Below are 15,866 nucleotides of genomic sequence, written 5' to 3'. Positions count from 1 at the left end.
CAGCCACACACATCCACTGATTTTATGGTCAATAAACAAGCTGCTGCGGGTCTCTCGGCGGCTCCGCTGTCCCCCGGCTCGTAGCCAGATCACCGGCGTTGCGGTAGCACCGGTGATCAGCGCCGCTAATAGCCCCGCTACCGGTGATCTCGCTACGAGCCGGGGGACAGCGGAGCCGGCGAGAGACCTTTCGCCTTTCAACTTTCGCTCTAAACTATTTAAAACACCATCTACAGCTAAAGAGAGTTTCACGTCTGCAGCAGCCATGTTGGATCGGTAAGAAAACTACAAGCTTCCGTCTGCCGAGTACTACGCGTCATTGTCTTGCCGTCCCTCCCCGCTCTGTGATTGGATCCCTAAAACAGGGCTAAGAAACGGCTCTGGTTGCCAGACAGGATGGAGGTTCGAAATTAAATTCGAGCGCGCAAGGCAGTATGGGTATACCCAGGCTAGCCCACCCCGACAATAGGTTGGACTTTATTGCGATTGGTCAAGTCTGGATGGTGACGGCAGTAGTAGGTTCTCTATATGTTAACTTGACAAAAAAAGTATGTTTACCCCTCTTTTGTTTGCTTTTCACCATCAACTTCTGTACTCCCCCAGATATTATTTTCACAGTGTGTTCATTGTCTATATGATCTTTAATTTGTCAAAGAGGACACTATTTTGCAAGACATAAATGGATTGATCGTCGATCAGTATAAACACAATTATAACAGTGACGTCTGAGGAAATCTATTGATTGTTTGAATAAAACTCATTATCTTTATGGTTGGCTTGTTTTTATCCAGTACCAGAAATCTGCAGGAATTGGAAGAAAAAAGCCTGGACTATGTGTGGATAGCCTGGTATGAATTTCTAAAAAATGATGTGCAATATTCTCATTAATTATAGTTTGGTCTGAAAATACCTTGAAGGAATACTTCACCCATAAACATGACCATTTTTACATCCATTACTCATTCTAAGATCATGCAATTAGCTCTGTGATTTAGCATTTAGCTCAAAGTGGTGCTTTGAGCTAAATGCTAACTGCAACATGCTAAAAGGCTGTTAGCGATTGTACTGTTTACTATGTTTATTTTATTATGTTTGCATGGTAACATTTACTAATGAGCTCTAAACACAGTGCAACTGAGGCTAACTGGAAAGTTTTTAAGTTTATACTGGACACATTTATTCTGACTGGATGAAGCTAGAATAATGGAATCAAAGTCATGTGTTAATTTAATCGTGTAAGTGAAAAGGCACTATACACTCTTTCCCCTACAGCAGGTATCACTATTTCCCCTGGGAGCAGTTATTTGATCCTCTGAAAACACAAGATGTCACCTCTTTTTATCTCCTCTGTGAAAGATCAGTGCGATCAAATAGCAACGTCTGGTTTAAAAGATCAGCGTGATGAAACAGCGATGTCTGGCGCTACTGCCTTTGTCAAACTCCTGCTAAGTTCAATCAAAGCAGTGGGAACACTTCCGCGTACGTTTTCTGTCAGCTCCCATCAGTCTGAGTAGCAAATTACGAAATCTAACCAGATAATTGGCATGTAACGTGGTTTTTAAATGACTCAACTTCAAGCTGATGTTTAAAGGAAAGTTTGTAACAGGGATATTGTCACTGAGAATAACATGATAAGGCTTTTAGGTCATTGCAGCATCGTTAAGGGGTTTTGAGATCCATCTGGACTTTGAGTGCCAAGTCCTTCAGCGGGAGATCTGAAGTGCTAAACCCCAATCTGTCTTCTCCTCGTTTCTCTCCTTCCTCTGTCTCCCCTCAGACAGATTTTTTTCCTTCCATGCTCCGCGGTCCCCTTCCCTTCATCATTCTCACTAAACTGCCTCCTCTCTCCACTGGCTTCAAATTTTCTCAATGTACTAGAACATCTGTTATCTCACGATTGAGTCTCTCCACCCTAATGGAGGCTTTGCCACTGTGTTACAAAGAAATACAATTTGGTGGCAACATGGAGGTCCAGAGGATAACAGAACAGATAATGTTGAAAGTATAATTATTAGGAATCTAAGAAATAACGCTAGTTTGAGGGTACTGTTCTTTATATCAAAATCAAAAAGTCAAAATTACTTTATTTATCCCAGAGGGTAAATTCAGTAGTATGATGTTCATAGCAAAAGTGAACAATCTGAAGAAGCATTTAGCCCACTGACTCTGAAATAACGCTCCAAAGTAAGAATTGTAGAAAGGGAAAAACTGAAATGGCCATTCTCAAAGGTGTCTCATTACTTCAAGATATCTGAATTAAAATTAGATCTATGCCTAGACATGCCCACTTTATGCTGATCCAGGGCAGTTTCAGGCAAAACGAAGTTTTTCTCATGCTGTAAGGTTATTTTCGCCTATTGTATTTAAATAATTCTGTCTACTGGCCTCCCTACATTATTGTAGCACCCCTCCTCCGCTCCCTCCACTGGCTACCTGTGGCTGCTCGGATACGCTTCAAGACTCTAGCTCTGGCGTACTCTGCTGCTAATGGTTCAGGTCCTACTTACATCCAGGACCTTGTCAAACTTTACACCCCTGCCCGTCCTCTCCGCTCTGCATCAGCCAAACAGCTGGCGACTCCCACCCTCCGTGGGTCAACTCGCCTCAAAACCACCTCCAGACTTTTCTCTATCTTGGCTCCCAAATGGTGGAACGAGCTCCCCACCAACATCAGGACCTCAGACAGCCTGTACATCTTCCGCCGCAGGCTGAAGACCTATCTCTTCCAACAATACCTCGGTTAAGCCATGGTCACCTAACAGATATATATACTTAAAAAAAAAAAAAAAAAAAAAAAAAAAATTGCTCTTCTTCTTCTTCTTCTTTTCTATTCTTTTCTTCTTTAACATATAGCACTCCTGTAGCAATGACAGTTAGCTCTTAAAGTTATGTACTTACTTGATTCCTGTGGTCTATGTCTAGTACCTTCAGGTTGAATGCACTTATTGTAAGTCGCTTTGGACAAAAGCGTCAGCTAAATGACATGTAATGTAATGTATTGTAATTGCATAAATTTGGCATGAATTGGGTGTAAAAGCTGACACTCTTGGGGATTCAATGAGCCGACTTTTATTTGTGTGATGATGTTAGTCTCCATATTAGCCATTTTATTGTGGGGAGGCCATTTTTAATTATATAGTATAAAATTACCTGTTTTATAAGATGTATGGCTTTCCTACATATAGTGACAATAAAGGGGTTTCTCATCAGTGTACAGAAAAGGAGAGACATCCAATCGACAATTTTTCTACAATTCTACAATGTCATTTAGCAGACGCTAAGTCAAAAAACATACCAAGAGTAAGTGGCGTGGGTTAAGTTTGAGTCCATTAGGACATAAGTGCTTTTAGGTCGCGCGAGCGGTCAGTGTGATACGTATTGTAGTCATCTGTGTGGATCAAGAGTGAAGGTGTTTAGCAAAGAGTTGGGTCTACAGTCTCTTCTTAAAGATTCTTAAGGACTAAGCAGATTGAATGGAGTTTCTATTTCTTTCTGTGGTGTTCCTCAGGGTCTTGGTGTCTTAATGTGGTATTTGAAGGTTTTTTTGGACCATTTTTATGAATAATTGGGTCAAAAAAATTGATGACATTTAGCATCAAATCCGTGTAACAAATGGTATTAACTAAAGATTGTAACAACTTATGAGACATAACTGAGCTTGGGAAGGGCCTTCATATACTCATATGATATATCGTGATCGAACACAAGCCATTCACGACCGGTCAGCCATTTGGCGTTAAGCTTTCTTTTCTTCGTTTTGCACGCTCCGTCGACATTGTCATCCCCTGCCTTCTTCCTCTTCTCGCCCCCAGATATCTGTCCTAACCACCGCTGCATTTAGTTTAACTTTTTCACTTGCTTTCGCTAGCTCCCTCTTGTTTTTTGGACTGCTGTAGCATCAAATAGCGTCAAGCCAGTGGGTGTCTGAATCATCATCACGTAGCATCACAGCAGTGTTCATGGGAAATGTAGTAAATAGGCCTACTGCCACAAATGACCAAAAGCAGGAGAGCGGCTCTGACCGACATGATTGCCTCATGCATCACCGGCCAAACTGGCTAGTAAGTTTTTATTAACACCCGCCAAAATTATTTTTAATCCGCATTTGGCGGGTTGGCGGGTGTTAATTTAGAACCTTGCTCATATCACAAATTGACCTTCTTATTCCCAACTTCCACATGATGTCCACCATTTCCATGTGGTAACTGTTGATCAGGAGTTATCATCCATCTATACAGTGGAATAACTGCTGTGGGGATGAAAATTCTGCTGAATGGTCCATGTATTTACAACGCCTGTATCAGCGATTTATTGATTCTTTGACCCAATTTGAGAATTTACAGTATATGATGTTTACATAATGTGGATCAGACACATGTTTATATAACCCAGCAATGTATGGTTTCTATTTAGGGCCAAACAGTATTCTCGCTTACCTCTGCATCCTCGCCACGTTCCTTCCCGCCCCCCTCATCAAGTTAATGACCAGACTAATAAGGCTTTCATCCCTCACTGAAGATGTTAGACCAGAGTAGGTTTGATCATGCCAAGTGAACAGGCAGTTATGGAGCCCAGATTAGACAGAAACATCATGTTAAATCATTAAACATCATTACAACACTGGCAGGTTTCAGAGCAACCTTGGCCAGAAATTAGAGATGCCTTTAAAGACATGTGAGCCAGGAATATTATTGTATGCTGATCTGTGTTGACTCAATGTCGGCTGTAATTCCATGAAGTCATGGCAGTGAGAATCCCAGTGTCAGCACAGATAACAGCAGGACGGGACGGACCTGCATATACAACTAAAAGTCTTCAACCAGCAACTCAACGTTCATTTATATGATGCTCAGGATATTGTTGTGCAAACATGTTAACATGATGCACTGCTGTGCTGTTTTTAATGCTAATCATTCCTGAGGTGAGTTCTTAGTCACACAGTAGCCGTGTTTCCATTAAAGCCCAATCGAATTTTGAAGCAACATTTTAAAATATTGCATTAAATAAAATGTGAATTAGGGACGTTTCCATCAACTGCATGGTCTAGAGCAAATGAACTAAGCTGCATAAACTTACTTTGGTCAGCAGATGGGAGCGTAATGTGTTGCTGAGCCGACTTTTATTTGTGTGATGATGTTAGTCTCCATATTAGCCATTTTATTGTGGGGAGGCCATTTTTAATTATATAGTATAAAATTACCTGTTTTATAAGATGTATGGCTTTCCTACATATAGTGACAATAAAGGGGTTTCTCATCAGTGTACAGAAGAGGAGAGACATCCAATCGACAATTTTTCTACAATTCTACAATGTCATTTAGCAGACGCTAAGTCAAAAAACATACCAAGAGTAAGTGGCGTGGGTTAAGTTTGTCATCATTGTGTCATCATTCTATAATCGTTACATTGTGCAATCAGCATGTACTTCATAATGATAAATTAAAGCAAAAATCCTGCTGGAATAAAAATCCGGATTAATTGGTACATAAGCAGGCATTCACAATCACAAACATGCAGTAGCTGGATAAGAGCAGATATACATGAAGACGTACTAAACTCTGAATAACAATATTTCAGTTTTGGAAGAAGAGAAGAAAGTAATGTGATGTGGCCTGACACTGTAATATTTCATGCCATTCAAAGATGTGGAATAGAAAGGTTTCTATTTCAGCACGGAGATATGAGAAGGAGAGATAGGATTATTAAGCCTCTCAGGGCAGACTAAATAATGAGCAGTGTGTGCTTTGGAGGTTTGTGTTCTACTCTGCTGCTAGACTACTGCCTTTGGAGACTCGATTTGTATGTATCTTTTATTATGCCAATTTTGGAATAAACATTTTTTTTTTAGATGACCGTAATGATGCTACTTGCCTGTGTGGTGCCCCTTGAACAAGGCCTAATCAGCCTGCTTCTGACCATACATTTAGCTTACTAATCTTGGAAGGGATGAAAACGGGTGTGTAAAATGACAGTAGGTGGTTATTGTTGACGTTTTATTTTTTAAATGTGTTACTATTTTTTCTTTTTGTGTGTTATTGTTGTTTGTTTGTTCATAGTTGTCTCATTATGGCTACATGGGTGTATGTGTACTTATGTGTTTGCAAGTTAATAACAAGTTATGTGTGTTAATAATGGTAATAATGAGTTTATAAACTACATTACTATGTGTTATACATCCATATATATAAATATTATTGTTATATAACTGAATATAGTAAATTAACATAGGGAGAAGGGGTGGGATTTAATAAGCTTTGGCTTCTTCCCACTCCTTTTGAACACAAATAAGTGTTGAGTCTTGTTGTCGTTTCATTGTGTTGTTGTCTTGTATTTATTGTTGTTCGTTTGTTTTTAAATGTTCATCTTTTATTTTGTGTTCAAATAAATTCTCAATCAAATCAAAATCAAATCGAAATCAAAGTCCCGATAATCAAATTTGAGTGACGTGATATAAGTACATTTACTTACTACTGTGTGGAAGTTAATCTTTGAAGTACTTGTACTTTACTGAAGCAATTCCACTGTATGCTACTGCATACTTAAGTAAAAGTACTAATACCACACTGCAAAATTCCTCCACTACAATTAAGAGTCATGCATTCAAAACGTACTTAAGTAAGGTACAAAAGTATGATTTATGTAAGTAGCATTTCTAATTTTGTAAAGATAGGAATCATTGTTAACTATTCAATATACTGGTATGTGGTTTAATTTACAAACATGTCTAATCACTTTAAATTGATCATGTTTCATGTTAAATCTCAACCTGAAAAGAAACTAAAGCTGTCAGCTAAATGTAGTGCAGTAAAAAGTCCAATATTTGCCTCTAAAATGTATTGAAGAAGAAGTATAAAGTTACATAAAATGGAAATACTCAAGTAAAGTACAAGTCCCTCAAAATTGAACTTAAGTACAGTACTTAAGTGAATGTACTTTACATACGGTAATTTTCGCACTATAAGCCGCACCTTTTCCCCCATTTTTTGATTCTGCGGCTCATATAACGGTGCGGCTAATCTATGGATTTTTACAGCTAACGGCCACTAGGTTACCTCCTAAATCTATGGATTTTACAGGTTACAGTCCACCAACTTTAACTCTATGGGCTCTATGACCGGTCCGCGAGGAGCGGCGGGCTCCAGCAGGAGAAGCTGGAGGCAGGTGTACGTACCAGATCGGCTCGGGGTCCTTCATATACTTTTAAGCTATTTTTCAATTGTCTGTGTGTATTTGTGACGAAAGCTACTTAGTTTGTCGGAGTCGCCGTGCCGTAGCGTTTTGTGTGACGTAATCAGCGGCAGACGAAGGACCCCGAGCCAATCTGGCAGGGCGCCGGAAAAGAGTGAAAAGTAAAAGTGAAACCGGAAGTGGTACAAGAGACAGAACGAGAGACAGAAAGACATTACGAGAGCGAGATAGTTTGTGCAAAGGAAGTTTTCATGCACAAACCCTCATTATGGAAAACAAACGTAGAAATGCATATGATGCAGCTTTTAAGTTAAAGACAGTCAATCTGGCTGTAAAAGAAGCTTCCTCAAGCAGCCATCTCTTTCCCGACAATCCCCTCTGTGAACGAACCCTTACATATGGTAATTAAACATTAAAACACCTGCGGCTTATAGTCCAGTGCGGCTTATATATGTACACATCATTCAATTTAGCTGCTGAGCCTTATACTCCGGTGCGCCTTATGGTGCGGAAAATACGGTACTTTAAATTACATTCTACCACTGTCTATGGGTTAGTATGGTTAGAGTGTACGACTGGTTGCTAGCGGTGAGGTTGCAAATTGCAACAAACTTTAAACTCCTCCCTATTCCCTCCCTTTCCAAGCATGGAGTAGAACCTACAGTGGCCTTCAGGTAACAGAAAAACACTAAAGCCCCTTGTCCTGGTCTGTCCGGGTTTTCTGTAGAAACATGGCGGTGCAACGCACTCCTTGGGCGAGGACCAGCTGACCTGATGTGCTCATTCACCTTCAGTTGTGGCACTCCTAATTTCGTTGTTTAGGTGTTGTACAATGACAATAAAGGCGATCTTATCTCATCTTATTCTAAGCTAGCAAACTTTCAGGTGATTATCGACAAATAAAATCATAATTGATTGATGAATGCCAAAAATTCTCGGCCAAAAATAGTTGGGATCCTGTGTAAAACGTAGATAAAATCAGGATGCCTCAAATTGAGAAAGAAGTCACAAATGATTAGCAAATTATATTATTCTGTTTTATTGACGTTTTAGATAACATCCCAACTTCTTTGGAATTGAGGTGTAGATCCACCTGAATCCTACACACTGGCCCTTTATTGTTAGTCGTTACTTAACAGATTAAAGTTATTAACAAAATATAATCAACTAATATAATGTGACATAATATTATAGATTAAGATACCCAACATTGTATGATGTAGTTATACCTTTACCAGCTGCTGGATTAAAATCCCACACAATAACATGTCCATAGTAATATATATGATTCTGAAAGTACTTTTACTTTTGATAATTTCACTATATTTTGATGCAAACTATTTTTAACAGAGCATCTCTCCACTTTGGTATTGTTACTTTTGCTTCTCCCGACACAGCAGGCCATGCTGCACTCTAATGAAATGTATTGATCGTCTCTCATTAACTTATGAAAGAAACAAGAGAGAGCATTTTAGTGATGACATCAACTGGACCTCATTCAGTTTGTTTTAAATAATGTAGAACAGACAGAAATAAGCTGAAGAAGTAATGAAATAAAGGAGATGGTAGAACAAAAGAGCAGCATCATCTCCTAACTTCTGTTCCTTCTGATGTATCTGGGAAAACGTGTGGAAATAATGTGCATATGTGTTACCATGGTTACTCAATGATCTTGGATTATTCTGTGGTCTGAGGAGATCGCTTCCTGGACAGTTCTCACAATAACAAGATGGATTAAGTAGCTTATCCTTCGAATCCATTATCAAATCAAATATCTATGATCACAAAGTGAGGTGGTTGGTCTGCTTTGTTTTAATGCCACAAATAAACTGAACCAGAGTCTGAATCAGAAGAACTAAATGACAGAGGTGGACGGAGTTTATAGAAATTGTGAAGTAGCGTGGGATCTTGGAGTTGTTGCCGTTATTGCAATCAGCTTCTCTTGCTTAGGATTCCTTCAGTGTTCATCGTTAAGGAGGTTTTTACTGGGAAATTTCCAAATTTGTTCTCCTGTTCTCCAAAACAAACACACTCATGATTAAAAGGTGTTTATTGGATACAGTCTGCTGCTAACGCTTGCTCAACGTTTCTCTGATAACAGATTACCAAAATATTCAGGAGGTTTTTACCAAATTATCCATAGAGGTCTCCTCCGTCCCAGAACAAACAGACCGGGTGACCAAAATGGATAAAACACAAAATAAAGCAGTTTCCAGTTTAAAAAAAAAAAGTTTTTTTAATGGTGCTCGGTAGGCAAAGGACATCCTGGAGGAGATGCAAGATGAGTTCCCATTAACGTTTGTTCAGCTTGTTGCTCCTTTAACCCATTTAGATTGGATTCAACGTCTAAATACAATGCAAACTGAGAAAAAATTATTCCGCACCTCACCATGGAAGAATTGACAAGATCATCCAAAACACTACACCTAGACTATAAACAAACTGGCAGTTTGTTGTACTGAAAATATGGCTGCCACCTTTTTCTTTCTGTGCCACACGGTGTAACACATTTGTCAGTAATTTTACAATGTTGATTATAGATTTACTTTTTGTAACAAGCCAAGGGTTTAAGCCTTAAATGTTTTTTATTTCAACTCGTCTCAATCTGCCTTTACAAAGGCTGAGTAATAAATTATTTAAGAAACGTTGACATTCTGTGCACTTGGGAGGTTGTTTTTGTGAGGCACCTTAGACTTAATGGGTTAACTTAAGATCCAGAAGTCTGATGCCTAAAATCCTTTATTCTGTCAATATCTACTGTAAAAATGACCATGATTTATTTAAAAACTTGGCTTAAAATGGGAAAAAACGTTCATTTATAGCAGCTTCTGGCAGCCAACACAACACTGATGAATACACAATGAAGCCATTGACAGGTGACCAAATGAAACATAATGTTAACTTGATTAAAATGACGGTTTCTCTAGGTTTGAAAATTTGTTTTTAACATTTGGGATAATATAATGATACAAACTTATTTTAATACATTTGAATGAGTAAAAGTTACACATTGTACCTTTAACAAGGCCACAAAGTAAAAAGCCAACATCAAAGTCAACCATGTTGTTGTTGTTGTTGCCCCACTCTGATGACTCAGATGTCTCCCGAGAGGAAATGACATCCAGTGACGGGGTACGCCAGCTGACTGATCCCAGCAAGTGGAAACTGATGTGAATATTGACAGGAAATGACTGGAACATCTCATTTTCAGACGGAGCCTGGTAGGTAGGTGGCTCACAGAGGCATCATGCACTCTCACACTTGCTTGTCTGCGTGTGTGTGAGAGAACATATATGTGTATGTGTGAACTATGAGTGTAAAACGCAGGGAAATGATCAACTTTGTTTACAAGGGATTTGGCATTGTCAGTGACATTAATCCTTCCTGTTTGTATCCTGTAACAACTGCTACTACAACAGCCGTGGCAGCTAATTCCTTCAGAAAATCTTGTAGATTAAATTGGTATAATACATACAAACGATTGCCAAAAAGTGATGTTTTTTTTTTGGCTCTACATTTGTTCTAGCAGTAAATAATATGGATTCAACAGACATTTAAGTTTTCTGTGGACAAAAACAACTAAAAAACAGCATCTCATCCTGACTGTTACTGTTTGGATTCCTCCACTCACATGTCTGTAACACTGCAGGAGTTTTTCACAGACAGGTGCTTCACACCTGCACACACGTGCTGGCATCCTTCTCCTGAATCTCCCTCACCCCCCACACGCACATCTACGCATGCACACATGAGGGCTTAGAACCTTTATCGAGCATGCCTGTGTGTGTCCACTTACAGACAGAAAGGCAGCAGAGACAGCAGGGTCTCTTTGGTGGGGCGGGCTGTGAACTCCGGCAGCGTCTGGATCAGTTTGTTCATCACCATGCGAAGGTAGCCCTGCAGCTGTTTCCTCCTCTCCTCCACAAACTTGGCATCCTGTAGACAGAGAGAGAAAGAGAGAGAGACAGAGAGAAAAAAACATTAGTTAGAGATAAAAATGGTGCTTGGAAGAGCTGAGATTAAAGCTGCGATATGAGATTTTTTGTCACAATAATAATACATTAAAGGGATTTATTAAAGGGGACGCTTGTTGTGATAAACCTGCAAAGATATGGAAGAATTATCCTATCTTTATTCAAGAGCGTAGATTTTCAGTTTGAGAGCATAATTTGTCTTTCACATGCTCAGATTTGTTCTCCTCATGCTCACATTTTGCGCTCGCACTCAGATTTCTGCTGCTTTCTTTCAAAATGTGTGCGTGCACAAAAATCACATGCTCGTGCTCACATTTCTTCTTCTTGGCTGGCTAATATGGTAAATTCTGAGTGCGTAGACTTTATATTTGAGCGCGCACAGGAGGCGCGCTCAAATTGAGTGCGAGCAAAATGTTTGTATCCAAGAAGAAGAAATGTGAGCACAAGCATGTGATTTTTAAGTGCACGCACACATTTTGAAAGAAAGCAGCAGAAATCTGAGTGCGAGCGCAAAATGTGAGCATGAGGAGAACAAATCTGAGCATGAGAAAGACAAATTATGCTCTCAAACTGAAAATCTACGCTCTTGAATAAAGATAGGATAATTCTTCCATACAAAGACTTATTAACTCATTCTGCAGTTCCCATTAGCTCAGTGGAGCGTTACAGAATGTTTAAGCTTGTTGTTTTGGTTTTCTTACCCGCAAATTCATTGTTTTCCTAATTGCTATCGTTAGTGATGTTTAGGAAGGTACAGTGTTATCATGTGTTATCACGGAGTCCACGACTTCTTCATGATGTCATGATGTGAATAAGAAACAGCCAGCCCTGCCGCCATCTTCCCTTTAAAGTACTGGCTTGAAACTCCATGCCAGTTTTAGTTTAATGATGATAGGCCAAGTAAAACTGGAGATATGGTCAAATATATTTAGTATAAACATATAGACCAGAATGTATCCTCATTTTACCTTTTATATGTTATATTTGCAACCTGTGTTAACATTTTCAACATTTAAAATTCTTCATTGAGCTTGATTGTGTGTAGAAAGAATGTTCAATCACCACATCATCAAATCAGTTTTTATGTTATTATTTATTGTCTCTTTTGGGTTCAAAATGTTGATCCGGTAAGTCAAAGTAAAACATTTATTATCAGGTCATATAGGTGAGGTTGTGCTAAAAAAAAAAAAAAAAAAGGAGTTTTACAGCATCCAGTAGCTTTCTACATGTGACTGAAGAATGATTTCTTGTTGCTTTGCCAGCACTACATCTTGTATAAGTGTCCTGTGTGATTTCTCCCTTTGAGTTTGTTTGCAATTAAAACCAAGTACACTATAAAACTGTCCATAACGCTGCCAATAGCCAGGCCTCCTAGTCCCATATCTCCCATGACAAGCAATGCTCCATACAAAAACATTAACACACCTCAATATTTGTGTTTATTTTATCGTTTGTTTGCTGATGTTGAAGAAAAATTAGGCCGGTCATATGAGCATTCAGACTCCCCTCACAGACGACTCTGGAGGCTCAGGCACAGAGCCACATGGCCGCTGTTAGCATGGCTAATCGGTGTCCAGCAAGGCTCAGAACAAAGCCTGGGCACTGCTCGGTTTTACTCTCTGGTGCTTGGGAGCGGAACAAACAGCCATTATAGGAGGCCAACATTTCCCTGTTTTTGAAACTACTGCTTCTCTTTTGATCTAAAATCCTAACACCCAAGTGAACTGAATTATATTGTCTTAAAATACATATTTGGTCCTTCTTTAAAAGAAGCCCTTGTACTACAAAGACTTTCATAATTAAAGCAACAATAAGGAGTTTTAACTGGTTATAATACAGATGCTTCTACATGACCTACATAAAGCAAACAAGACCATCAGCTAGAAGATTGGCTTTTTCAGTGTTTATTTTCTTACAATCAAGAAGAAAATCTAACATTAAAAAAGCTATTTTTTACTCAAATAGTTGGTTTAACCTTTTCAATATATCACATATATTTCTATATATTTTTCATATTCCAGAAGAATTTTGATTTATAGTTTTGGTCTAATCTGGTTAGTTTGTTTAAAAAAAGTTGTAGGCAGACTACTACTTCACTAGATGTACATCACAGATTTCCATTAAAGTTATCCCAGTCGAAAGTTGCATTAAAGAAAATGCACATGAGGGACATTTCGAACAATTAGATTAGAGCAAATAAACAAAGCTGCATAGATGTACTTTGATCAGAAGATGGCAGTGTAATGTACTGTTGTAGGCTAATCTGTGAGAAAATAGTAGAAGAAGTAGAGATTACGAGCGAAAGAGAAAAAACAACAGGAGAGGAAGAAGGAAGATGCCGACAGCGGAAACTTCTTCTTCTCCTTCTTCTTCCGGCAGAGTGGAAGCAGCTGATCAGTCATGAGTTAAATGTCCGCTAAGTCAGAACTTATTATTATTATTAGCAATGACTATTTTTCCATAAAGAAAAAAAACCCCAAGTGAGCGTAAAAACTTTAACTTATGTGCATTTTCAAAAGTTTTATCGCATTTTAGTGTTCCCATCAAGCTTTTCTAATTCAAACAGAAACTAGTTGATGGAAACACGACTATCGTCACACATAAGTTCATGCACTTATTCGTCATAAAAACAAATTAAAAACAGTCATCAACCCTTTTCCTAATGTCGGTGTACCTTAGTGCTGAGTCACTAACTATATATGAATCACTGCATATCCAAATAAAGCTATGTATGACAACAGGTGGAAAAGGTCGTGAGAAGAATTTCAATATCTGCACGGATGCATATTGAACTTACAGCTGCCTTTGGCTGCATATCGATGGGACCAGTATATTCACATTTTGCCACTGTGAACCTACCAAAAAGTTGCCAGATGATATGCAGTGCAGCGGTCAGAGAGAACTTTTAAATTGGGGGAGTAGATAAGAGGTACACTGTCGCCCTGAGTAGTGGATAAGTGTGTAAGTTTCGGGGGGAGTAGGAGTGGATATCTAAACTCTGGTGCGTGCAGGGTGAAACAGACGCGGTAGGACTGGGTAAATCTGATGTGTCAGATTAGGCTGTGCGTGCCAGCGTGGGTTTCATGCTATGTCAACACAATAAGGGACACCCTGACTGCTTTCATGGATGTCAGAGCAGTAATAACACTAATGGACATCATGACAGATTCATCCTCTTGTGGAGACAGAGAGGAGGGCTGAAGAGGCCAGGTGCTGTCTCTTGTTTGCAGAGAGGAATGAGAGGGCAGAGCAAAAACTACTGTGGCATACTGATGCTGGTACAAGGCTGATTCTGTCCTCTTACATCTGTCTGCTCACATCAAGCTAACTCAACGCCGCTCTCTCCTTCTCTGCCTTTCCACACCGATGTATACTGCGGTGACATTAAGCCTAAATCAGTCTATTATTATTCATCATATGGGAAAGGACATGTACCAGCACATACAAAACATGAAGGTGAGCGAGGCCTAATTCCGTCTCCTGAAGGAGCCACATAAATCAAACAAACACATCCTGTTTGGACAGTATGAAGGAAGACATGAGACGATGAATCTGTTCTCTTGAAATTTGCTTTTCAATAGAAGAAGTAATTGTGCCGTCAGAAATGTAGAAATTAATTTGCATTGGCTACAAAACAAAGCTAACAAATGTCAACAAGACGGCTAAAGCAAGAGAGCTACATCAAAGGGAAGCTAGCTTGAGAGATAGTTACAGCTAGCCTTAGCAAACCGACAACTTACTTATTGATGTTTCCTTATTTGTAAAAAACAACAACATTTTGATCAATTAAAACTTTGGTTCATTCTCTTTGTTATTCAAATGAGGCAGCAGCATGGTGCAGTCCAATCAAAACTCTGAAGAAAACAGCTGAACTGTCTCAGTGCGACTAGCTTAGCACATCTCAGCGGCTACTTTTCTAGCTTTTGCAGATGTATGCAACATGGTGTGGTTTAGCTTTAAATCCTATCTATTCCACTATACATTAATATATTCTATGCATATTATATTTATATTATTACAAATATTATAAGAAGATGGAAAGAAAGACACCTAGCAAAACAGAGATACATTTCATTTACAGGCCTATATATGTACAAACAAGGATAGGCAGGTAGATAACTGAATTTCACATCGTACTCTGTTGTGATTATACAAAAGCAGAGTTGTCTATATCTTTAAGGTTTTATGTAGTCTTCCTGTAGGTTTTATCACAAAACTTTAAAATCTTTTGTTCTTCAACGTTTTTGTAGTTAAAGTCATCCTTCAGACACATTTAAAGTAGGCCTTTATGAAAAATACTCCATGTTTATTACTATATACTCAAAACAAGGTTTTCCCACATAAAGTTTAAGACAAACAACTCAGGGATTGGAAGCAAATCTACTTTTCCTCCCTCACTGAGAAATTCTGGATCATGCCTCTGTTCCACCCACCGCTGCTGCTTCTGTTAGGTTGACCGGTGAAAGAGCAGTATACACGGCTCTAATGCAAGATGGCTCGCATCAAAGGAAACATTGGTTTGTCAGATACAGATGAGTAAACCATTGTGCACCAAAGTCTGTGACATGGTAAGTGTATTTATTCATCTATTCATTCAGATTCAAACCTGTGGCCCTCTTGCTGCTCTAAAATCTGCTACGATTTTATAGTGTGTTCACGCTGTCATATGAAGTGAAACTAAGTTTGCAAAATGCAGATACGCAC

General features: G+C 39.0%; 1 protein-coding gene across 1 annotated transcript in view; it reads right to left on the bottom strand.

Annotated features, from left to right (window-relative positions):
* The window catches only part of snx29 (sorting nexin 29), a 225,082-nt gene that overhangs the window by 5,640 nt on the left and 203,576 nt on the right, over positions 1–15,866 (bottom strand). The window contains exon 20 of the mRNA XM_059324471.1: positions 10,985–11,124. Within this exon, the coding sequence (XP_059180454.1) occupies positions 10,985–11,124 (140 nt within the window). The remainder of the gene's footprint in view (positions 1–10,984; positions 11,125–15,866) is intronic.

Source organism: Centropristis striata, chromosome 21, assembly GCF_030273125.1.
Source record: "Centropristis striata isolate RG_2023a ecotype Rhode Island chromosome 21, C.striata_1.0, whole genome shotgun sequence".
NCBI lineage: Eukaryota > Metazoa > Chordata > Actinopteri > Perciformes > Serranidae > Centropristis > Centropristis striata.
Note: the sequence above shows the minus strand (reverse complement) of the source record. Positions and strands in the feature narration are given on the sequence as shown.